This window comes from Antedon mediterranea, chromosome 2 (assembly GCF_964355755.1).
Source record: "Antedon mediterranea chromosome 2, ecAntMedi1.1, whole genome shotgun sequence".
Lineage (NCBI taxonomy): Eukaryota > Metazoa > Echinodermata > Crinoidea > Comatulida > Antedonidae > Antedon > Antedon mediterranea.
The window spans coordinates 577393-601960 of record NC_092671.1 but is presented as its reverse complement, the minus strand read 5'-3'; the positions used below and the strand labels follow the sequence as shown (position 1 = coordinate 601960).

Genomic DNA, 24568 nt, shown 5'->3' with positions numbered 1-24568 from the left:
ATTGATTTAGCATTGTTAATGATTTAATATAACAGTTATTTCTGGTTTATTTGAATAACAATATTCAATATTATTCACTATTTTTGTTTTTAAGATAATAATCTGCATCTGTTTCACAATTTACACAAATCTTGAAAAAGTTATAGCCAATAAGTTCCCCTACCTCAGACATGATCAATAACAAGGCCATATAGATGGCTGCAGTCGCGTGCTTAGTGTTTACCGACCGACCGACCAACCTACCAACTGACCGAAATTACTGAACATGTTTAAAAATGTTGAAATGTTTAAAAACAGTTATATTTTTTTAATTTACACGTGCGTAGCCTGTCACTTTTGACGTGCTCGTATAACGTAATTTCGAGTTGAAAAGTAAGTCAAGAAAACAGAAATCGGGCAAAAAGAGTGCGCAATAACATTTAACGCGCAGTGCGCGCGCCAAAATCTGCGCACTCATGGCAATTTTGTAAACGCTTAAAATTGCCTGAAACGTACTCTTATTTTATCGAAAATAAATTTTGAAAATTTTAGGCGCGCGTACGCATGCGTTACATGCGCTACGCACATAATTGTATTGCCATAATGATGATTTATGCCCTGTAATTTATGAGTACCAAATTTTATTTAATTGTGATTCATGGTTGTGAAGATATGATTACAAACGTGATTTCGTTAAATCGTGCGTAGACCGCGTAATTTTTTTATTGCGCACCGTGAAAACATAACCACATCGATTCCTGGCCATAAGGAATATACTGTGAAAAATTGACTTAGCTAGATTAAACTGATATCAAGATAAGGTCAGAAAGCGATAAAACGCATAGCGATACCGGACCGACAGACAGACCGACAGACCGACAGACCGACAGACCGACCGACCGACATAGTGAACTATAGAGTCGATTCCACGCGACTAAAAACCAGAAAATTAAGTACAACGACATGATATACTACGCATGCGCAAATGCAACCGTACCGTACCTCTATTAGCATACAAAGTCCATTCTACTAGTCTAGTTAAAGTGAATCATGGAAGAACATGTTTTACCGTTTGTTTTACCAGCAACAGTTGCACTCTTGTCTTCCTATCAGCTTGGTGAGTTTACATACGTAACATGAATTGCATATTTACTACTATAACTAGCCTATTTAGCCCCGATAGTGATTACGGGTGCACTGAGCTGCTCCACCACCAGTCTTAGTGAACAGGGCTGGGCGAGCCACCTAAGTGCAGGTTAGGTACTGCTGGTGGTTTACGATGAAATCGGTCGCGTCTGAAATCGGTCGCGTTTGAAATCGGTCGCGATAAAATCAACTTCCAGTATTTTGTATGGCGCGCCGCTAGAGCTATACTTTTGATGAAATCGGTCGCGTTTGAAATCGGTCGCGCTATTTTGTATGGATCGAGCGGGATGCATGCTAGAGCGGGATAAACATTTTTCGTTTATATAGATTTAATTGCTATTTTTTAGGAACTAGATTATTTATGGGGATATTTTTTACTTGGTTAATAAATATTTATTATCAATCATTAAATTAATTATTTTTTTTTGTATTTCACAGGTCTCGGAGAAGGACTGTGTCTGTTCAAAATGGCCATTTCTAAACACGTTTAAATATTATATTAGGCATAATGTTATATTAGGCATATAATAATTTACCTCTATTTATATGTACTGCAATTAATATATTATATAGAGAATATACGTCTGCCGTGTCTTTTATTATGCAAACAAATACGTAAAAGAGAACAATTTATTTAAAAACAATTATTTTTACAATATAGCCCGTAAAGTCAGCGTATCCATTTTTATACCTATGCATACTGTGGCAGATTATATCATATCCATGTCGTTAACAACATACTATTCGATCACCTTATTTTTATTTCTATCCGTTATGTAGGATAATATTAAGTGTATAATGATTATTGTTGAGGCAAATCACGTGTATATTTTTATTTCTGAGGTTTAAAATAGTTGTTAGTAAAATGATCATTATATGCGGATGGTTAAAAGGCGAGTAACTGAAATAACCCCCACATAAGCCATATCGGAGATGCGCCTTCTATGATCGTGCAGCTGTTTCCTCTAACACAATACGTTATTTTGCTGACGGGGTTTCCCCCTTTTAAAAAACACGCACTTGTTAGTGTGTCAACTCATGGACAAAACATGTACGATCGTTGTCCATGGCGAGGTAAAGATGACAGTTGACAGTATGATTTATATATAATTTACGTATATACGTCGGCGATACTATAGATTTTAATTTGAATATCTTTTATTTCTTCATTTATAATACAGTAATCATTTAATGTAAATTTAAGTAAGTGCAACTCAGTGTCTCACATTCATACGCCGTTCGTAAATATAAATGTTTAAATATCAGTGCAGATTACCTCAGTCTTTGAGAATCGTGTCCACCTTTATTATCCATACATTATTATTCTCACATCAATCATTGTACATCATAGTCCTACTGTAGGCCGGTAGATTGATTTATAACGGCATATTATCTATATATTTTATTAATATCCTAAAACCATACGTAATTGTTTGCATAATTATTAATAAAAGACACGACAGACGTATATTCTCTATATAATATATTAATTACAGTACATATAAATAGAGGTAAATTATTATATGCCTTATATAATATTATGCCTAATATAATATTTAAACGTGTTTATAAATGGCCATTTTGAACATACACAGTCCTTCTCCGAGACCTGTGAAATACAAAAAAAAAATTAATTTAATGATTAACAATAAATATTTATTAACCAAATAAAAAATATCCACATAAATAATCTAGTTCCTAAAAAATATCAATTAAATATATGTAAACGAAAAATGTATATCCCGCTCTAGCATGCATCCCGCTCGATCCATACAAAATAACGCGACCGATTTCAAACGCGACCGATATAATCAAAAGTATAGCTCTAGCGGCGCGCCATACAAAATACCGGAAGTCGATTTTATCGCGACCGATTTCAAGCGCGACCGATTTCAAGCGCGACCGATTTCATCGGACACCCTGCTGGTTGCAGATTGCGGTATGGGGGATTCGTTGGTATTCAAAATTTCAGATTCAGCAATACCGTAAAAAGCGTGCGCAACTTATATTTGACTCTTTATAGGCCTGCCTATACATTTAATAATAATTTTATTTTTTGGAAATAATAAATATCATTACGTGTGTCCTACCCACCCAGAAAAGGGATATGAAGCACTAAGTGTTTAGTTTGGCCAATTTATGAATGAAGATGCATTTATTTCTTCACATTTTAAAAAATTATTTTAGGCCTAGATAATTATTTTAATACACACATATTAGGTCGCATATATTGACTGTTGTTATTAAATTTCTGTTGTAATTTTTAGCTCAATTTGCGATGAAGGTGGGTAAAGCTCGGGCTAAGTTCAAGGTTAAGCCACCGGCAACTGAAGGTGACCCGGGGTTCATTCGAGCTTTTCGAGCACAGTACGTAAGAACACATATTTTGATAATGTCTGCATGGAATATAAATTACAATGATAAGAATAATTGTTGAAATAACCTTGATAATTCCATTTTTAAAAACAAATTACCTAAAGTGGATCCACAAATTTAAATAAATTCTCAAAATTGTTGTTACATTGGATTTATCCCATAGAAATAAATGACAAACTGCAATATACAGTAGTTTTGGTTTTGTCTGATTGGTATGATTCAAGGTTTGTGGTTTTGTCTGATTGGTATGATTCAAGGTTTGTGGTTTTGTCTGATTGGTATGATTCAAGTTTGTGGTTTTGTCTGATTGGTATGATTCAAGGTTTGTGGTTTTGTCTGATTGGTATGATTCAAGGTTTGTGGTTTTGTCTGATTGGTATGATTCAAGGTTTGTGGTTTTGTCTGATTGGTATGATTCAAGGTTTGTGGTTTTGTCTGATTGGTATGATTCAAGGTTTGTGGTTTTGTCTGATTGGTATGATTCAAGGTTTGTGGTTTTGTCTGATTGGTATGATTCAAGGTTTGTGGTTTTGTCTGATTGGTATGATTCAAGGTTTGTGGTTTTGTCTGATTGGTATGATTCAAGGTTTGTGGTTTAATCTCTGCATGATGTTAATTTTGAATAGCAATTAAAATCCAGTCACTTAGGCTACCTGTGCATTGTTGTTTTTCCCTTCAATATTTTTCCTTTTAAATAATTCTAATGCCTGAATGTAAATATTTGTAAATGCCTGTGATATTTTTAACAACTCATAGATTGAAGAAACATTTTTGATACTGATATTAAGTTTTGTTTCATTAAACAGCCAAAACAGCCTTGAATTTGCACCAATTTTCTTAACTAGTCACACTGTTGCATCCATATATTTTCATCCAGGTAAGAAGTGCCATGGAGTAATACACCATGGAAGTACATACACTTTTTAAATATTATCATAAAGTAAAAAATGTTACTTTTGAAATCACTGATTTATTAGTATGCATAGGGCACCCTTTTTAAAAAATTCATAACAAAATAAACAAGAATATCTTTTGTTGACAGAGGTTTATCATGACAACTTTTGTTGAGATCTACATTTATCTATTAAAATATATTAAAATAAATAAAAAAATACATTTCAAAGTACATGCATGTTTATATTTAGATGTTACATAATGTTTAAATGAAACCCTTTTTCTAGTTGCGGCCAGTGTGGTTAGCCTTGTGTATATTTATGGAAGACATTTGTATTTTGAAGGGTACTGTCATGAAACTGATGAAAGGTATGATATGATCATTTTCTCACTAGATATAAATTTTGTAGGCATAGACAAACTTAAAACCGCCTGGTGATCTATTGGAAAGTTAATTTATAAACGGTGAGGAAACCTGTGAAAAGAATTTTCTGCTTGTATATGCAAACATCCTGGTGGCTATATAGTTATAATGATACAGCTTAAGTTAATTAAATAAACATTTTTGCCAACCTTGGCGTGTCATAACCATACTTCAGCTAGAATCGCATATTTAAAAAAAACTCCCGCTTGTGGTGCTATATAAAAAGAAAACAGGGACTTGTGACTAATAGTTAACATCCTAGTACTATGTAGGCAGTTGGAGAGATTGATAACATTCTCAATAATCCATCTCTTTTTTTAGATTACCAGGTTTCAGGTTGAGTACCAAGGCTTTAAAGGCTTTGATAGCTATGGGAATCACTGGTGTCTCTCTTGGTGCTCTCAAATATTATGCAGGAATTGATCTTAAGAAATCTGCTATGGATGCAATTTCTAATTACTGGTCTTAATTAGGTGGTAGTTTTCTCTACCGGTCAAGAGCAGTGGAAATAAGTATGACCCTGTAGACAATCAACCTTTTTTACTTCTTTTCGAATTAGATGTTTATACTGAGTGACAAAAATACCAATAGGCCTTAATTTTAATACTTTTAATACAGTTTAGTTATACAGTACAATTATTTGTATTTTAATACAAAAAGTTGCCTTTAAGTAGTTTAAAAGTCAGCCCTCTGTGGATTTGTGGCTTTTTTAACTTTAAAAGAATTTTAAAGTGAGCCCTCTGTGGACTTTTTTAACTTTAGAACACTCTCAAAGTGAACCCTCTATGAAATCCTGACGTTATTACTGTAGATAAGTATAAACTTATAAACAGTACTTTCGAAAATTAAACTAAATGTCGCCTTGCATTGTTACAAAATGATTTCTAATCAAGAGTATACCTAATGGATGACTTGTATATTACTACTCGGTATACTTTTCAAACGTTTATAAGAATGAACTTTTATTATACAAATTGTAATAATACAATTTTCCGCAATATGCACTTTTATTAACAAGAAAATAAGTATTTGAATGTTGTATTACTGATAAAGTATACATTTTTAAATAGTCTGTGTGATGAATAATAGATTATTAAGTAAGTATTCTGATAGTATTGAAATAAAATAAATAAATAATAACGTCAAGGTTTCATTCTTATGAACGTTGTAGTATAATAAAGACAATTTACTAAACATTTCACCAATTATAAATCGCGTAAAAATAAGTAATAAAGTATAAAGGTAGTAAAATTATTAAATCATGTAAAAATGTATTTTAAGGAAACCTCTACTTTGTTTACATCACTTACAAACACCCACGGCAGCAAATAATGACACTACGTACGAATGGTAATTTTCTTTTAAATAGAAGTGGCACTTCTACTATTCAGTTTGTACCGGTCGAGTGTAAAAATCTATTCTAAGCATTTGTATATGTACACCGTTGAACACAATGTATACAGCATTGGTACATTGGTTTCAAGTTAGTAAATACTGTTATACATATCGATGTTGTTCGTTAAAATGAAGGGAAGCTGAAACTAGCACCTTTCGCTGGCTGTTGCTGAAAAAAATGAAGAAAAATATTAAGATGATTTGTAATAACTTACTTTGAATTGACTCGAAATCTACACTTTCAGCTCCACAATCTTTTTGTTCATTTACTTAATGTTTAATCAAAGTAACTCATTGAAACCTACCCGTCCAGAAGAGTGACCTTTTGATTTTCCAACTTTTGTTTTTCCGCTGTTTCCGGCTATAGTTCCACTACCACTGGAAAATAATCCCTCGCCTAGTCCGCTGCTTTTTCCTCCCTTTGATTCTCCCTTTTCAGGCTTCTTTTCATGTGGATTCTTTTGATGATATCGATCTTGTGATTTCTTTTTGCTTGATTTACTATCGTCAGCGCTTCCAAAAAGCGACTGTAGTTTAGACTTTTTGGGAGTTTCTCGACCCCGACTCGACTCGACTTTTGCAGAACTGGACTTGGCACGATGTTCAGGTTTGTCATGATTAGGGGTTGTGAATAGGCTTTGCATTTTTGATTTTGAACCAAATGACTTTTCCTTTGACGAACTATGATAGTGCCCTTCCTCGTCGGAGTCATACTCACCCGGGAGCGGCTCAGGTGGGTCCTCGTGATACCGATCTTTAGATTTCCCTCGCTGTTTAGTTACACCCTTTGTAGGTTTTGTGGTAAATAAGTTTGAGAAAAGTCCTTCACCGCTCTCTGTTTTTCCTCTAGACATTTTAAGTTTTACTGCTGTGATTATAAAAATATACATATTTGTGTAAACAAAAGAGTTTTAAATGATTTAATCTAATTATAAATCTATCTCCGTATCATTTATTCTTAATCTATTAAAATTTATAAAAGCATATACTCCATTCTAGTGTAGATATATGACCATTTTTCTGTATGATTATGCGACCCGTGCTAGTGAATCACTACTCCCGTCCATCAGTGTTACAGCTTATTCTTCAAACCCTTTTAATTTAGTATGCTATGTTTCACTTTCAATGAATTGAGTCATTATACTCTGTACCATCTCCAGTTAATAAACAAATTTCAAAACTTGCGAGACAAATATACTCACAGAATTATGAAGGAATATTTAACTAAAGAAAATATTAACTTACCAGTCAAATTACAATCAAGATGTTATGTTAATTAATCGACCAGTAGAGTGAAAATATAATGACTATAACTTAATGTGTACTCCTCTTCTGCAAGCAAAACAATTTATCCCTGGACAGAAAACCAATCAATGCTCACTATACAGCCTGATAATGTGCGTTAACCATAGATATTCTAATGTGACTATCTGGGATTGTTTTTTGAATAGAAACTTGTCGATACCATTGTAAGCATTTAAATTAATCAATATGACAGCCCATTATTTTGTTACAGATAATCTGGTTGCTATTATGCTCTTGTTGTCACTATACTAAATGTTCACACAACGATATTTAACCAATTTGTCTGAATCTGAATTTTATTTATTGAAAATTAGTGTTATTTTCCATACTGTTTATTGATGAAACAAACAAAAAATATTTTACTAATTCAGGACAAATGTCTATAAAATATGTATCGAAAGCTATATAGACATTCGCTGAACCTAACATTTGGGGCAATTCACGTAGTGGCTTGGTGATTATGATGCTTGGCTACTAATCCCAGCGTTCAAGTCCTGTCATATGTTAGGATTTTTTCTAATGACAATTTACAACTCCACTCCCAAAGACATGTAATAAGACTTTGTTTATGTAGGGCATTTTGTGTATATGTTTGTCTTTTGAACGGGATTGCCACCTTTAAGCAGGATAGTTATAGTTATCTTTTGCAAATTGCCTTAATATATAAAATAAACAAAATAAAAAACAATAACAAAATTAAAGATTTTATAAGAAGTTATTAATCTTTGCATTGGCCTGCATTACCTTTCTCCATTGTAAATCGGTTCCCACTTGAATAATAATAATGATTAATAATAATTGATGAAGTCATCTTAATTAACTAGCTTCCTTTCTACTAGTAGCCAGAATTGAATTTAAAACAATTTACTAGACAAGTAAGGGAATGATTAGATAGTTGTTTTGGACTCTTTGATCATTAAAACTTCAGTTACTCGACACGCAAGAACAATTAGGTGTAGAATGTATAGTTATGAAATTAGCGAACTTTTAATTTTCGAAAGCAAATGTTTGATGCATCATCATTCCTATTTTTTCGCATTATTTTATTTGTTCTACTGATCCGTCTGTATTCATATTATTTAAAAAGTGCATTGACCTGTTATTCCACCCTTTTGTATAAGCCTAGATCCGGTCTCCGATCAATATACAATTTGAGCCGATATTATTGTCACCTACTGTTTGAGGATTAAATTCCAAAAAATAGCCATGTTGTTGAAGCATGACGTAGCAAAAAGCTATACAATTATAGTTCACTTTCCCCTATATAAGGGTTGCTAATGATTCGTCAATAAAACACATTTCCGATTCCAAATAGGCAAATGTTTTGCCCTAAACGTGGGCAATGCAGTTCATTTCCTTCAACGTAATTATTTCGGCCGACGACGATAAGCTAACCTATAGTTTAAAACACTAAGCTTGGTTCCCACTAGACTTAACGCAATGACGTAAGGGCAACGAAAGTGTGTCCACCAATCGCGACACGATGGACAATCGAACTGTTGCTTGCGATTAGTCAGCTAACTTGTGTTGCGCTTACGTCATTGCGGCGTCTAGTGGAACCAAGCTTTATAGTGACAGAGAAATGGTAGTACCGGTATCATACTTTCAGCGAAATAATGTTGTTGTTGACCGCAATTTTTTTTTTCATCATCATGTTGCCTCAGATTTAAAGTTGGGTCCTAAATAAAATTTTTAGAATTTAATAAGAAACACTTTGTGCGATGTTTGTAAGTCCATGCCGAAAGAGATAATTAAATAAAGACTTCTAATTTACAAATTGATTCATCACGTAGAACCTTTCAATTTAAAACGTACACAATCATTCGTACAACAAACATGCGCATTATCGTTTAATAGTTCTGCTCGTGACGTCATGGTCGCTACGCTACTAAGATAACAACAATTATCTCGCAAAGATCAACTTCAAACGTATCAATTACTTTTAATATCAGAACAAACAATTTTATTCCTTAAATAATATTTACAAATATAGAAAAAATATTCTAAATTAGTCTTAAAAATATTTTTAAACAAATTTTTTTCAATCAGCTAGCATCAAGCTAAGTTAATACCGTATACATTATATGTTTTAGAATCATCGACATAAAGATCAACTTTGGATAAATATTTACATAATATCTTGGAACTAATAATTAAACATTAATATAATACAGATTCATTTTGAAAGAGATACACTGCACATTTTAATTTAAAAGAAATTTAATTCGACAATAAATACAAAGAAAAGGTTGAATTAAGTTTTGTTTTTATTAAGTAGATGTGACGTCATTGTTTTGTAGATTTATTTGTTGTTATGCTCAGCTATTTAAATCGTGCAGTGCAGTAATATGTTTGTTTCCTGCTAGTAATAACAGGAAATTCACCAATCAAGGTAAATTACTCTTTAAAACATAAATCGCTTTCTTCTTTTAAAAACAATATATTAATCAAAATAACATACATTTATATATACTATATTCGTTCTTTTTTTTTTTAACATAAAGACATGTATTATTAAAGAATAGAAGATAGTGCGTATGAGTAGTAAGCTACTTAATGCCTACCTTAGGAATGAAAATTGCGTCAAATGAGAATTGCGTTTTTGGTCAAGAAGTTGTATTTAATTGCCTTAATTTAAATATTTGAAAAGGACCCAGTCCATCGGCAAGTTTATTTTAATGTGGTACGAAATTACTTATTACAGTAATATTTTTACATCGATAAATCCAATCCTTGTTTGTTTTTTTCTCTGTGTAGAAATGTCCCAGCATTCCGTGCAGTTATGCTTTCCTGTAAAACAAACAACACTTATTAGAGACTTTGGCAAAACTCAATTTATGAACTTTTGAAAACATTAACCACTGCCAAATTAGTTTGAACTCGGAACACGTCAATTACATGAAATTATATGAACTAGGCCTAATTGTTTTTGTTTGAAAATAACCTGAAGAATGAGTGAAAATGAAATTTTTAATTTTCATGCTGTTATGGTAGCTGAATCAAAAGCGCCTTAACAACACAAGGAAATAAGAACAAAAGTAGAAGCGCTTTAATTCGTTTGTAACGAATTTTATTAGTATGCCTTAGTAGTTTTAATTAGTTTATTTATTTTATTTATTAAACCTTATTTAGTGAGAGTGACTCAAAACAGCATAAGCTGACAATCAAGGGGACCTCATATAAACATTATAAAAAGAACTTATATGGAAAAAAAACGGATGAACTATGTTTAAAAAAATATAAAAATATATATGTACTTATTACAAAAACATATTCTACAATACTAAACACAACGTTCATTTTTTTTAGTTACCAAGTATTAGTAGAATAGTTACAGAAAGTGTAAATCCTTATGTTTATGTTATTGATCCCAGTTCCATAAATAAATTGGTCCCAATCATGCTGGAAATGAGAAACTGTCTTTCCATGGATTGCCGCCACGTATCTCTCGTATCTTGGCAGTTATTCTTGGAAATTTGCCGAACGGAAAGGTCCACAAAACCACCCGATTTGTCATACGAAATATAGTTAGATAATGTTACTTACAATTGTTTCATGTGATTGACAACGATACACATGGCCATAGTCATCACCAGCAAGATCAGAAATGCTGGTGTGATTGCTACCACTATAACAAGGTTCTTTGAATAACAATCTAAACAAAGAAGTGGAAATGTAATGTTCAAGTATTAAGCGTGGAAGTTAATGGCTTTTAAAAAAAACCTTTTTTAAAATGTAATTTTATTTGTTCAAAACTAACAGCGATAAAACCGCCACTAACAGGTTTGATAAAATAAAACATAATATATGATATATAATCTATAAACATGTTCAGCAATAAATTAAAAATAGACATACATAAAACAGTTCGGATGATCGCGTCGTGATTGTTCAACTCAATTGCGTTGCGCTTACGTCATTGCGTCCAAGTAAGAACCGAGATTAACTAGTAATTTGTGTTTATTTGCTTCAGAAGTACAAAGAAAGCTTCTGAATACCAGTTTTTTTTTTAATTTTTACCTCGGACCTTGCAACGGGATCCTGCTCCTAATAAATACTCATATAATTTCAAAGGACTTACTTTCAGGTATTGTTGGAATGATTGGAAACCGAGGTGGTGGTGTTCGCCAGGCCCATCCATATCCTGGCACATCTCCGAATCCAGGGCCTCCACCAGCTTGTCCAGGTAGACCGACTCCAGGCATAATAGGCACACCCACACCTGCATTACCAGCCCCTCCCATGCCGGGCATGCAACCTCCCATTCCTGTCATTCCAGGCATCATCATTCCTGGACTACATGGCATTCCCATGCCAGGCATTCCCATGCCAGGCATTCCCATGCCAGGCATACCCATACCTGGCATACCCATACCTGGCATACCCATACCTGGCATACCCATACCTGGCATCATACCAGGTATACCTGCACCGGGGGTACCGGGTGCAGGTGGCCGCTCCCCGGGCCGATCGCCATTATTACCTTCTCCTGCTCTTGGATTTGGTTTGTTAGGATTAGGATTTGAACCTGGATTTGGGTTAGGATTTGGGTTAGGATTAGGATTCGGTGGTGGCCTAGAATTTGGATTCTGCATGCCCTGCCGTGCACTTGGACTCGGTATTCCATTTGTTCCGGTACATGGATTACGCATTGGTGGGTCAACTGGTTGAGGACATACGTATTCGACATCACCACCTGCAATTAAACAATGTTTTTATTAGTTATTATGAAATAAAACCAATAGTGAGAATTGGGCGAAAAGGTTTATACGAATGATCTAAATTCTAACTTCTGTGTTAATTGCCACAATATTTTAAATAATAAATGATTGTCGCTATATGTGTATTTTCCCATTTCGTGTATTTAGTGATCACGTGAAATATTATAGCCCGATGCAGTGAAAGGAAAGTAAATTACAAAGCATTAGAATGATGTGATATTACAAAATCAAAGTAATGAAATGTCTAACCTGTTGTCGGATCTTTGCGAATACATATCAACTTTTTAAGGTTGTAAGCGGTTGGAAAGCCATATGACGTCATTGGACCAATTCCGTATGTGATTGCAGTGAAAGAATTGCCCGGTGATGGATTCACAATCGTATGTGTTCCTTGCATCAAGGCCATTGACCTTCCTCCTCCGTAACTCACAATCTTTCCTGCAGCAGGGACGTACGTTGTCCCCGTCATGGAGGGAATAGCAGCGATGTTAATCATACTCACTATACCTGGAGATGATATCATCATATTCACATAAGGAGAAAAGTAATCACCACCTGACATGTTGAATGTACCAAAAGTAACTTTGTCTTTGACGTACTGTTCAACGGGTGGGATTAATATCATGCACGGATCGCCGATTTCGTCACTATCTCGTCCCTTTGAAAATTGGATTGTCATAATTGGTTGGTTAGCACTGATGGTTGTAATTGTATCGCTCGGAACATTAAACTCTTGAAACTCGCCTTGGTTCTGGAGATAAACTGATGTACCAGAGATTTGAACAGTTGTTCTAGCACGTGCTGCGATAACTCGAAAGATATAACCAGATGTACGATTTAAAAATGGCATTACCGTGAACATACCTCCCCAAGTGGGGACAGGTGGTACCATTTCAACTAAATGGTCACATCTTGGTAATCTGCCTGGAACAAGCGTACACGTGTTGCCACTAACTACTGCTACGGGCGCGGTTGATTGGATTCTTGTTCCTGTCAAATCCATATGACTTTGAAATTGAATGCTTCTCAATCGAGGAAGTGTGAAAGTGTATATATCACCAGGCGAGTAAGACATACCGTTGTATGTGACCGGTGCCTGGAATGTAACCTTTATTCTTGTGTTATCCATAGTCGCGGTTATCACTACTTCTGAGAACTCTTCCGGGAGTGGGTCGTACGAAGCAACGAAGTATTCCGTTCCTAACGCATCCACAGGAATCACTAGAAAGGCTTCTGTTGATTTTGCAATATCGTTTAAGACGGCCACGGACACGTCTTTCGTTGAAGAAACCAATACGGTTCCATTTTGGATAGCACATCCATGAGCTGCTGCTGTCGGGGGTAGAAGTATACGCGCTTCTTCAAGCCCGTTTATCATTTGAGATCTTTGGAATCTGAGGCCTGGAATATTGACGTCTATTTTGTTAGCCCCCAGTTCATGTCCCGTGACTATCATAATAATTTTGTCTGGTTGCCGAACATTACTCGGAATTCCGAATACGAACTGGCGTCCTCTTGTATCGGGTGTTTTTGATCCATAGCCTGTGGGAAATGGAATATATACAATACTTAAATAGGCCTCCTACAGTTTCTTTAAAAAGATAAATTTGTATTTGTTAGAATATCAATTATATGAATGGGTGATCCTTATCGTAAATATGAATAACTATAATTAAAGTGAATAAATGGATAAATAGAAACAGTTAGAGGATATTTTAATTATAAAGAACGAATTCTCTTTGGCACTGCTGCTTCGATGTAAGTTCTTATGACTTACGCCTATGTATTACGTGGGTGGGTAAAATATTAGATATTATAATATATTTTATACATAAATCAATATATATTGAGTTAAGTAAGTTTAAATCAAGTTTTTCTCAAATATTCCACATTCAATATGCCATTCTTAAACCAAAGCGAATGAATGAATCAAAAGCTGCTTATAATCAGCCAATGATAATGGAAAGAAAACTAAAAAAAATCTAAAAAACTTACCCTGTCCATGACAACTGGAATTAATTGTTAAAAAACCTAACAGTAAAAACATCCACATGATGATGCGTCTTTAAGTAAAACACTATAACATTTACATTTGTTAGTTTTTCTTCTTAAAGTTATTTTCGATGTGTTTCTTTGAGTAAGCTTTGTTAATGAGTAAACTGCTACAACAACGAGTGTGGTACCTGGTAGTTGGTTTGTTTCTCGTCCAATAGCATGACGATTATTATTCACTCTGACTCACCGTCAAATCATCTTCCTTTAAGTAAATTAAATTATCATTGCTTTTATTTTTTTGCTTCCTCTCTTTGCCTACGCTTTTTGGGATTCCATGGGTATTTTCAGAATCTTTGAATTTTTCTGGAAATTTTGAGTCAACATTTTGAAGATTTGTACTTATTGAACTGTAGAATGTTCACGTTTATATAACTTGTTCAAGTAGACGAACTTGAACACATAATTTCCATAAACAGACCTACAATAAATCCCTCCCATGGCAAATCATTCGTCCCTTCCTGCATACCGTACGCTTTTCTAATATATAAACATTGTAATAGTAATTTTAATTAGGTGATCATTTAGAATAAAATGATCACCTATTGTTATTGTATCAAATCTTTATTATTCTTCTTCTTCTTTCTGTACACTTTTTGTTTAACAAATATCTCAAAAAGTTAAATGTCAATGATTACCAAAATTTCACAATGTCTTTCAAATACTGTAACTTAGTCCTAATAAGCTTTTCAGCGTGATCACTCATCCGTGACAACACGTATACGCCATTTTGTGAAATCACATTATCAATCATATCTCCATAATTCATTATCACATATTAATGAAATTCACTACATGTAAACTTCAGGTCAAGGTAAAAAATATTAGAAAATAAAAACCTGCGAGTTTCAAGGTCATGCACATGAAATCGCGCGTTAAAATTTTAAAAAGCTCAAAATTAGGTTTTGATCAATTTAGAGCATGAATTAGGCCATTTGCGTGTTTCAAAAAATTATTGCGCACGCGATTCGTAAAAAGTGTAAAAAATAAAATTTGATGTATAAATCACATTCTACTCACAATCCTTAGTACATTCACCAAATTTGAGTCCATTTCCACTTAAATTAGTGCTCTACGAGCACATTACAAATGACAAAATGCACACATTAATTGTACAAAAGTGCTAAAAATGGTAAAAAATAAGGCCTTTTTAAAATGAAAATAACTCTTCAGAATGCACGATGACCCCTAAGTTTTTTAATTGATACTGTATTTTATATCATTCCATGTCAATTTCATATTTCCTATATAGGCCTATCTTGACGACGAGTTGATAAGGCCAACATAGTTTCTCTACAGGAATAATACATCTAATCTACTCATATCAGTTATTGTATAACGTAAAGAGTATTGTCAAATTATAGAGTTTAAAAGGAAATGACAATACGAACATACATTTAACTGTTTAACTGACAGTAGACATTACGTTCACACCTGTTGTCATTATCCATACAATCTATGCTTATTCATCGATTTCAAAGATTTGGATTACTTTAGACTAGATTGTAAACATTAAAGAAAAGCTAGCTAATATAACAGATATTCGGGTCAGATAGTGGATATCAAAGCTAGGATAAAATCATTTACTAAGATAATATGATCAGGATATTAAATACTCATTGGATATTATATTATGGTGTCAGTGGCCAATGACATACTTTCTATTTATACAAATAACCGTCTGGGTAACAAATATCTTCTCGTCTCTTGTCAAAGACTTGTTTTAGATGAGAATTTATAAATTCATATTTTTTTCTGTCGTTCATTTGCTTTCTCGCCCTCTTTCCCATTACTCCTGGGCCTTGTACAGAGGACAATGGTAGACAGTACATTAGACACATTAGAGAGGTTATAATGCCTTAATATAAACTCTGGTCCATTCCGAAGATCTGCGGACATCCTATGTGTCATGTTTGCTTCATCAGTCACACGTGCAACCATTATGTCGGTTTTATTCTTACGCGAATCGAAAGTATTATTAATAAAGATTAGTCAACAACTAATGTGTATTAATAATTGTATCTACTTTGTGAAAAAATGCGCAACCAATCAGACAACAAGAAAGATTCGCTAATGGAGGCTTTAAGTACTGACCTGATGTAATGGCATTCCTGTTGAGATACAAGTTAATTTAATACCTTTTTAAAATTTGAATTATGAATACAATATTTATTTTTAGTATAATTAGGTAAATAAACTTTTGCAATACGCCTAAGGAAAATCTACGAACGTATTGATACAAACATGTTTGAACTCGATGAGGAGTAAGTAATGAAGTACCGTCTGTTTGTTTGTTTGTCATAACTTATATTAGAAAGTAGGCCTATTTATCTAACAAAAAGATTCTATATTATTACAACATTTGTTATTGCTAACATTTTATCTTTGACCATGACTTCCGAATGAGCAAAACATAAATCGCCTCTTTACGGTGATTTCAACATCCTCTGTTGACGATAATGATAATTCTGACGTAATAGTGACGTAATATAGTAAGAGAGTATATATTAGGCCTAATCATGTTTGATTGGATAAACAATAAAAGTACAACTATCATTGACAGTGAGATGTGATAAACATTGATAATCTATATATAAATTTACGTAAGGGCAAAATTTGGTAAATCGCGCCTTACTTCTAGAATTTTTACTCGATGGTATATAAAGTTGGTTCGTACTTTCGGTACTGATTTTAACCACCTGATGTAACCCTGTTTACTAATTAAATTAAGTTAGATAATTAGTTAATGACGATTAAAACGAATTTAGGTTCAACGATTTGCCCCAAATAGGGGTGTTTTCCGATCGTGGTATACACTGTCTAATGGATGTCCAACTTGAAAAATACCCGCACACAATAATACGAGGACGCTTCGCATTTTCCTATCTCCCCCTACGATAATTGTTTTTAATAGCTGAAAACCGGTTGAACTGCTCGAGTACAGCATCATAATGTTGAAGACAGGCCGATTTTCTTTTAAAAATACTATTTTGATAGATTTAATTTACGTTTTTACAAATGTATTGATTTGCGATGAATGGAACATTCCAATCTCTCAGTCTGCCAGTTTGGTTTAACACAAGCAGGTAAATTTATGAGCCCTTGGAGAATAAACTTGCAATACTTTGACAATACAGTACTGCAAATACCTATTAACCATTTTTGGTCGTCATTTGAATCGAACATTTCTTACTGTGAATACTGTTAGATGTAAAAAAATATATACAAACATTTCTTACTGTGAATACTGTTAGATGTAAAAAAAATATATACAAATAAACTTTATTACTGTGATTATGGGTAGGCTCTACTGTTAGATATATAAACACGTAATAGTAATATACAAATAAACTTTATTACTGACAGTTGCTTCTCAACGTTTGCATTAATTAATAATTACAAAAAATATAAACGTCGTAGTGGTGTATCGTTACATGTACTTTACTATTCATTTCAATCGACTATGACAGTGACAGTTTTAACAAAGTATTAAATCGCAAATGTTTTACTATATTTAGTCACCGCTAGTGGTATATTATTTATAGGCCTATAAAAAATTAAAACAATATTTCGTTACTGACGTGGATAAAGAATATATTTAAAAATTGTTCCTCTTTCCCATCCCTCAACCCTAATTGGGTTTCTTTAAATGAATAAACAATTTGGACTCATTTTGTGGTAAGTTTCTCTTTCGGAAGTAATTCCCAGGGTGCTAATTTTGGTTGACTACATAAATCATTGTGTCTACTTATTCGTTTCTGTAAACGACAATGTATTATAGTCCTGCGGTACGTGCATTTGAAATCGCCAGATTTTTTACCCTGAAATTACTGTGTATTCGAGAACCATCTGTGGGCACGACCACAGATGGTACGCGAGCGAAGCGAGCGTACCATCTAGTGATAGAAATAACTGGTATTGTAGGCGCGTTAAGCACAGTATTACATTCCCCCTTGCGTATGGGACGCAATGGGGAGACGACACAACGCAAGGACCAGACGAAAGCGCAAGTAATTTAACCACCAATACGCGACTCGATAGATCATCCGAACTGTGATTGGTCAACTCACTTGCGTTGAGCATACGTCGTTGCGTCCAAGTGGGAACCAAACTGTATTTACATGTATGCCATAAACTCAAAATATTTGAAAAATGAAAATGCTGTTGGCAGCCTACAAGTCGAACATGAAACAAAGGGAACGTAGTGAATTGTTTCACAGCTCTGTCTGTAAAATCAATGCTATCCTCATTGGCTTGGCTTTGTTAATTACGAGAAATCAACCCGGTGAAACACATAATCAATATTAGCTGTTCACTTGATGTTGATATTACCAAATTACTACTGTTCTTACATACGTGGTATGAATAGACGGACCATTTAGGACCCTTGTTAGAAACATGGCTCAAATAATTAGGTTGAAGCAATCCGCTATCAGATGTTCATTGGGGTTCGTTGTGTTGCTGATAATTTCGTCGGTTTTTTTATATAATAATTCTGTGTCGAACAAAGGTAAGAAATACGATAATTAGCCTAATTGCCAGTGATACCATAGTATGGCATCAGCCATGGGGTTACCTCCATGCATCAGCTATTGTTCCACTCGGCAATCATTACGACGTTTATAACGTCAACTCTGCATAAGTCTCATATACAGGATCTTGGTATGTACCGACTTTTTAATTTGATTTCAGCGAATATCGGAAGTAACTGATGTAGGTAATAGCCAATCAGGGTGTTCTTAATGTTCATCCTGTGTACTGTCACATTATTGTGAATTAACAGTGTAGGCGTATAGTAAAATCTAATTAAAAATCAAAGAGTGTATATTATTCGAATAGTTAATTTCCTTTTAACGACCAAGATCCTACAAAATTGTATGGTATTTGAGTGTAATGAATACATTTTGATTACGAGATACATTTTGTAGCCTGTTAAGCTCTATCTACACTATCAAACTTGGAAAAAATGTGATGTGCGCATATAGTCATCATATCACTACCATATTTAGGCACATCACACTTTTTTTGTCAAATTAGTTTGATTGTGTAGACAGAGCTGGCTTTAGATATAATTCGGTTACTAGAGAACTTGTGCAGCCAGTTCACAGTGCGCCCTCTGATTCAAATAAATCGATAATCCAAATATATTTCACGTTGGTTATTAATTGCATGGGTCATTAAACAATAGATGTATACCCTAGTTTCCTAGATCTAATTTTATAAAATGAAGGACATTTTATACAGGTAATATCAATGTTTAGCCCACTTGTGCCTTACCACTACTCTGTTGCATTATCAAAGAATATTTAAGGATTTGCAAAAGTATTATGCGTATTAACACACTACCAAAGGGTAACGGATGATTATGAATACGAAAGCTTAACGGTATCATGTTAAAAACTTCAAACATAAAAGAATTTAAATTAATTTGCATTGGTCTTGACTTTTTAGGTACACAGAAACGATACAGATCACGACATCCTCAACCGGTTGTACAAAGACAGAACGCACCTGTTATTGTTAAACATTTTATGAAGGTATGATCATTAACTATTTATAAATGTTAATGGTGGTCTAGTGTTATCTCTTAATTTGTGGTGATAATGATGATAATCTATACATTTCATTTTACATTTTATAGATTAACTAGCACACTGGTAATCATTGGATTTCGAAAATCACAAATATAGAAACAATGTCCAATTTTCAGTTTCAGTTTCAGTTTATTTTCCATTTCAATTTATGAACATAAGATAAACAACTTATATGGATGGATAACCGTAAGAGCGAAGCTCGTTAGCCGGTCACCCGTTAGTGCAGTGACATTACAGACAACATAAAGACAAGATAAAGGTGCAATACATAACAAGACAATTGAACACTTGTGTTTGCAACCCCTTGGATAAAATAATATATTTATATAAAGGAGAAAATTAGATAGTATATTTCTTTTTGATCATAAAATGATAATTTTTAACTTACTTCTTAAGAAGGTTAACATGAAGATTACATATAGTTATTTTTATTTTTACTAGTACATGGTAATAAAATCTGAATATCATCTTTTAGATAAAAAATGTAATAGATTTACATACACACACATATATATGTATATATATAAATCATACTGTAAATTATAGAAACAGTGCTCATATTCGGAACATGATCTCATAATCGCGTCGAGCATAGCTCATTTATATATATATATTGTTTAAGTAAACTTAAATAATGTTACTCTACTAATTAAATAATATAACATAATATTACTGATACGTTGATAATAAACTGTGAATAAATGTCTTCTTAAATAAACTTAAGGTACATTGGTTCTTAATAAAATTGCTTATATCATTCCACAATATAGGTCCTTGCCGTTTAATGGTATTCATTCCCAGGTCTGTTCTGAAATTATGAGGACACAAATCATTTAATGTTCTTGTATTGTGACAATGTGTTTCTTTTACCCTATCTCAAAAAGTATTGAAATTACTTGGTAGATTATTATTAACAAAATTAAACATAAAAATTGCTTTTTGTAATTTATGAATATCATAGATTGAAAGTTTTTAATTTTAAAAATAAGGGTGCAGTATGGGCCAGCCAGGATGAGTTGGTACAAAGTCTAATTATTTTCTTTTGCTTTAAATGAATGGTTTTCAAATTGCAGTTGTTTGCATCTGCCCAAATAATAATTGATATTGTATTTTCTTTATTAAGTTGCACAAAGAAACAAGTTGAGTTCTGCATGGAATAGTAAGCCTAATATTCTGGTATAACATTTCTTTTTTGTTGACAGAATTGTAGTGTGGAAGAATGCACCTTTGAGGAAGTCCAACGAGAAAGACAACTAAACATCTGGAGAGTGTGCAACGGAGATCAATACAAAGAAACAAACAATTCCTACTTCGCTCGTCATCGGTTTGATCACCTTTACTATGTCAATAAAAGTGGAATTGTGTTCTGTGCCATTCCAAAAGCGACCAGTACCACTCTCAAACGATTATTACTTATATCTTCCAAGATTTATGCAAATGTAGAGTCGATGCCACTAGACGTTCACAGGGTGTTTAATGAACATTCTGTTAAACTTTCAGATTTGACTAAACCCGATATACTTAACATATTTAAAAATTCTACCAAAATAATGGTTGTTAGAAACCCCTTTACGAGATTATTAAGTGCATTCAGAGATAAATTAGAACCAGAATGGGCCGATGAGTTTTTTCCTAGATCAATTTTTATTGAAAAGATTCAAGATAAATATGGACTTGAAAAAGGCAATAGCCTTTCTTTCAAAGAATTCGTACGGTATGTAAGCGATTTTGATAACACATTTCCAAATGATTTTGAAGAACACTGGCGAGAAATGTATAAGCTTTGTCTTCCGTGTGAAGTTAAATACGATGTGATTGAAAAATTTGAAAATATTTACGATAAAAAGGAATACAATTCTCTAATGAAGTTATTGAACATTTCTGGTGTTTTGCCTCCTAAATCAACCCATGGGACTAATTCTTCAAGTCAAATGATGGTTGAAAAATATTATTCAAACTTATCCGAAGATTTAGTGTATTCGATTTATCAAAGATATTTGATGGACTTTAAATTATTTTCTTATAACTTATAACATAACGTGTTAAAATATTTATTTTGGTCTGCACAGACAAAAGAACAAAAGTAAACTGTCTTCTAGTAAGATAGTTTTTGTTTGAAGTAGAACTAGAAAGGATGTGGACGGAGATTACATTCTTTCAAAGTGGTCATCTAGCTACTAAAGCTAAATTAGGGACTGACAAAACATAACATAATGAATAGAGAAGATTAATGTTTTATTTAATATCTATTTTATGTATAATTTTTTAACCTTCAAGGTTTGCTAAGATTACTGGTGGCACTCGGCACTCTGTCGAGTTGGTCTCAATGATGTGATACTCTACAATAATCATTCAAAATTTAGTTATATTTATTAAATAAAATAACGTCACGTCATTATGTCCCATTATTATTTAAATCAAATTTTTCGCTTCATCAAAGATAAATAATAAGTTGTTGACCATGGTTGAGTTGCAATCGATATAACAATATTATACTCATGCCTACTGAAGTTAGCGCACTAAACGTTGTCGATTATTTTTATTTTCCACAGGATACTCACTGATTTAATATATCCAGTTTCGAAGTCCGATGTTACATACATCGTTGTTGATCTTTTTAAAACTGAGAATGAAGTAGTTGCTTGTCACAACTCCTTCAGCCCACTGTACCATATTCCACTTTTATTGTATTTAATAATAAATCTGTCTATAAGTACTTAAATAAGATATGTGATTTAAATACTACTAGTTTTGCATTATCTTGTTCAAGCTTGTTTTGTTTGTTAACTGGATACCGCAATTCATTATCAAAATGGATTCCCGTGTATTTTAGTTTTCTCTTGTTGATTGAGAAAGTGTTTTCCCCTTTTTGTGCCAAGATTATTTATTTATTGTGATTGTGACAGTCCATACAAATATAATCACCAATAGAACGACAACCTGAAAGAGGAGACAGAACAATGGACGCAATAGAGCGTTGTAGTACAAAAGGTATAGACGTTGGCAACACTGGGTATTCATTAGATAACAGCTGATGATGATACAATATATAACATTATGAAGGAGTTTTTAATATTTGCAACACTTTCTGCTCTGATAACTTGCTCAAATTGTCAAGGAGGTAAGTAAAATAATAAATAATATTCCGTTAGAATATGACATTGGCTTGTCAAACTGAGATATTACAATTGTGTAACATAGACCTAAATCTGTTATCATTTAGTATTTTATTTCTTAAAATGTCCTATATCTTTGCAAAATATATCTGATAGTTACATTTCCACTTCAACTAAACCGAATTTTATTGGACACGCCATCCTGTAGGCCTATAAAACTAATCTATAAGTGAAGCATCCATCGAGTGATTGTTTTGATAGAATGATATAGACTTCGTAGGTTTTATAGATGGCATTGGCATTATAATAATACAAATTTATTATTGTAAAGTCGATATTTTTTAATGAGATTTATGGGAAACGCGCGAAGCTGCGTCACAATTCGTATGGTGGTTATTTAATGTGTAGGCTATGTAAGATGGCATAATCTTCCAAAACCTGAATTCTTATAACTCAAATAGTATATCTCGATGGTTCGATCAAAAGGTAAAAACTTATTTTATACCTCTCGGGTTCGATAATCCTGTTTTGATGTTCATGAAATATATATATTATATATATCACAGAAAAAGTACTGTAATAACAGACTATTTGTAGAACGTCTTGGTTCTTTGTTCAATGATGGTCAACTTGCTTCTTGTTATACCATGTCCTTGTATCGATTGGTTTGAAGGTCTTACTTTCAAATACACGAATAATCATGTACTGTAGGCCTAAATATTTAACATTAGCTATAATTTATATAATGGTCTATATGCTACCGTAAGTATCAATCAATTAAAAAAAATTAATAAATAATTATGATCAATAAATAGTAATTATTTGGAATTGAAGTCCAAACATATTAATGTTGTGTTCAAAAAGGTCCTTTACAAAATAACATTAGTTTTCTAGTATGGTCTAAGTAAAGCTCTTTAACACTAAAACCAATAAAATATTGCGGAATTGCTTGTTAAAATGTCAATCGGACCCGTACGGTTAAAAGGTATAAATTATACCTCCATTGTTAAAAGCATGCATTTGCATTAAATTTATTTAAACTGTTATTTTCAAAACTGTTATGTTGACTTATATTGCTTTCCGATACTATTCTGATAAATCTCTAATTTCTAAAATGTAATGTTTGACAGCTATAGGCCCATATTAGTCCTTACTGTAAGCTATTGTTGAAATAGAATTAAAGGAAAGGAAAAGTGTAGGAAAACTAAAACATCAATAAAAAGAAAAAATGTAATTTTGGAAATCGTTTTTCACTTTATGTGCTTGTTACAAACATACAGTAGTGAATATCAGTTGGTATAAGATATTAACCAAATATACAACTAGTTCTTAATGTAAGTATGTAAGTATAACATAAATTATTACCGGATTTAGTTGTTTTTTGGCAGTGCATGGTGTGTGCAGCTGTGGTACATATGTTTAATTGTATTGTCTGTTTCTTCAGGGCCCCACTTATGATACCGGTTATGTTAGCCTGTTACACAAGCAATTGTATTATGTTATGTACCAAACACCTGCTGGCAATACCTGTTATTTTGGGACAAAACAATGACGTCATTTAGTAGA

At 33.1% G+C, this 24568-nt stretch overlaps 5 protein-coding genes across 5 annotated transcripts in view; 3 read left to right on the top strand and 2 right to left on the bottom strand.

Moving 5' to 3' along the window:
* Positions 1-952: 952 nt before the first annotated feature.
* Positions 953-5634, top strand: LOC140039962 (microsomal glutathione S-transferase 2-like). Its single transcript, XM_072085549.1, has 5 exons — positions 953-1096; positions 3393-3492; positions 4308-4378; positions 4683-4764; positions 5141-5634. Exons 1-5 carry the CDS (start codon positions 1030-1032, stop codon positions 5286-5288), a joined length of 468 nt encoding a protein of 155 aa, XP_071941650.1. The 5' UTR covers positions 953-1029; the 3' UTR covers positions 5289-5634.
* Positions 5635-6037: 403 nt separating this feature from the next.
* On the bottom strand, positions 6038-7906 carry LOC140039961 (uncharacterized). The gene is made up of 3 exons (XM_072085548.1): positions 7460-7906; positions 6520-7082; positions 6038-6383 (listed from the first exon to the last, which is right to left on the bottom strand). The coding sequence occupies exons 2-3, from the start codon at positions 7066-7068 to the stop codon at positions 6339-6341; spliced, it is 594 nt and encodes a 197-aa protein (XP_071941649.1). The 5' UTR covers positions 7069-7082; positions 7460-7906; the 3' UTR covers positions 6038-6338.
* Positions 7907-9363: 1457 nt separating this feature from the next.
* LOC140039479 (uncharacterized) lies at positions 9364-14387 on the bottom strand. Its single transcript, XM_072085083.1, has 5 exons — positions 14236-14387; positions 12490-13782; positions 11601-12215; positions 11066-11174; positions 9364-10309 (listed from the first exon to the last, which is right to left on the bottom strand). The coding sequence occupies exons 1-5, from the start codon at positions 14291-14293 to the stop codon at positions 10300-10302; spliced, it is 2085 nt and encodes a 694-aa protein (XP_071941184.1). The 5' UTR covers positions 14294-14387; the 3' UTR covers positions 9364-10299.
* A 4139-nt stretch (positions 14388-18526) lies between these two features.
* On the top strand, positions 18527-22642 carry LOC140039478 (carbohydrate sulfotransferase 12-like). Its single transcript, XM_072085082.1, has 3 exons — positions 18527-18802; positions 19744-19829; positions 21089-22642. Exons 1-3 carry the CDS (start codon positions 18691-18693, stop codon positions 21917-21919), a joined length of 1029 nt encoding a protein of 342 aa, XP_071941183.1. The 5' UTR covers positions 18527-18690; the 3' UTR covers positions 21920-22642.
* A 252-nt stretch (positions 22643-22894) lies between these two features.
* Positions 22895-24568, top strand: part of LOC140039972 (prolow-density lipoprotein receptor-related protein 1-like) — a 28024-nt gene continuing 26350 nt past the window's right edge. Inside the window, exon 1 of the mRNA XM_072085566.1 lies at positions 22895-23007. Within this exon, the coding sequence (XP_071941667.1) occupies positions 22944-23007 (64 nt within the window). The 5' untranslated portion in view covers positions 22895-22943. The remainder of the gene's footprint in view (positions 23008-24568) is intronic.

What these genes read in the sequence shown, in the direction of transcription:
- LOC140039962 (XM_072085549.1), top strand. Translation starts at nt 1,030, where the DNA reads ATGGAAGAACATGTTTTACCGTTTGTTTTACCAGCAACAGTTGCACTC. An exon ending in ATCCATATATTTTCATCCAG is followed by an intron (nt 4,379 to 4,682) that starts GTAAGAAGTGCC and finishes CCCTTTTTCTAG; the next exon opens with TTGCGGCCAGTGTGGTTAGC. An exon ending in TGTCATGAAACTGATGAAAG is followed by an intron (nt 4,765 to 5,140) that starts GTATGATATGAT and finishes CTCTTTTTTTAG; the next exon opens with ATTACCAGGTTTCAGGTTGA.
- LOC140039961 (XM_072085548.1), bottom strand. Translation starts at nt 7,068, where the DNA reads ATGTCTAGAGGAAAAACAGAGAGCGGTGAAGGACTTTTCTCAAACTTA. An exon ending in AAGGTCACTCTTCTGGACGG is followed by an intron (nt 6,384 to 6,519) that starts GTAGGTTTCAAT and finishes CATTTTTTTCAG; the next exon opens with CAACAGCCAGCGAAAGGTGC.
- LOC140039479 (XM_072085083.1), bottom strand. Translation starts at nt 14,293, where the DNA reads ATGTGGATGTTTTTACTGTTAGGTTTTTTAACAATTAATTCCAGTTGT. An exon ending in TCGCAAAGATCCGACAACAG is followed by an intron (nt 12,216 to 12,489) that starts GTTAGACATTTC and finishes GTTTAATTGCAG; the next exon opens with GTGGTGATGTCGAATACGTA. An exon ending in CATTCCAACAATACCTGAAA is followed by an intron (nt 11,175 to 11,600) that starts GTAAGTCCTTTG and finishes TTCTTTGTTTAG; the next exon opens with ATTGTTATTCAAAGAACCTT.
- LOC140039478 (XM_072085082.1), top strand. Translation starts at nt 18,691, where the DNA reads ATGGCTCAAATAATTAGGTTGAAGCAATCCGCTATCAGATGTTCATTG. An exon ending in TAATTCTGTGTCGAACAAAG is followed by an intron (nt 18,803 to 19,743) that starts GTAAGAAATACG and finishes TTGACTTTTTAG; the next exon opens with GTACACAGAAACGATACAGA. An exon ending in TTGTTAAACATTTTATGAAG is followed by an intron (nt 19,830 to 21,088) that starts GTATGATCATTA and finishes TTTTGTTGACAG; the next exon opens with AATTGTAGTGTGGAAGAATG.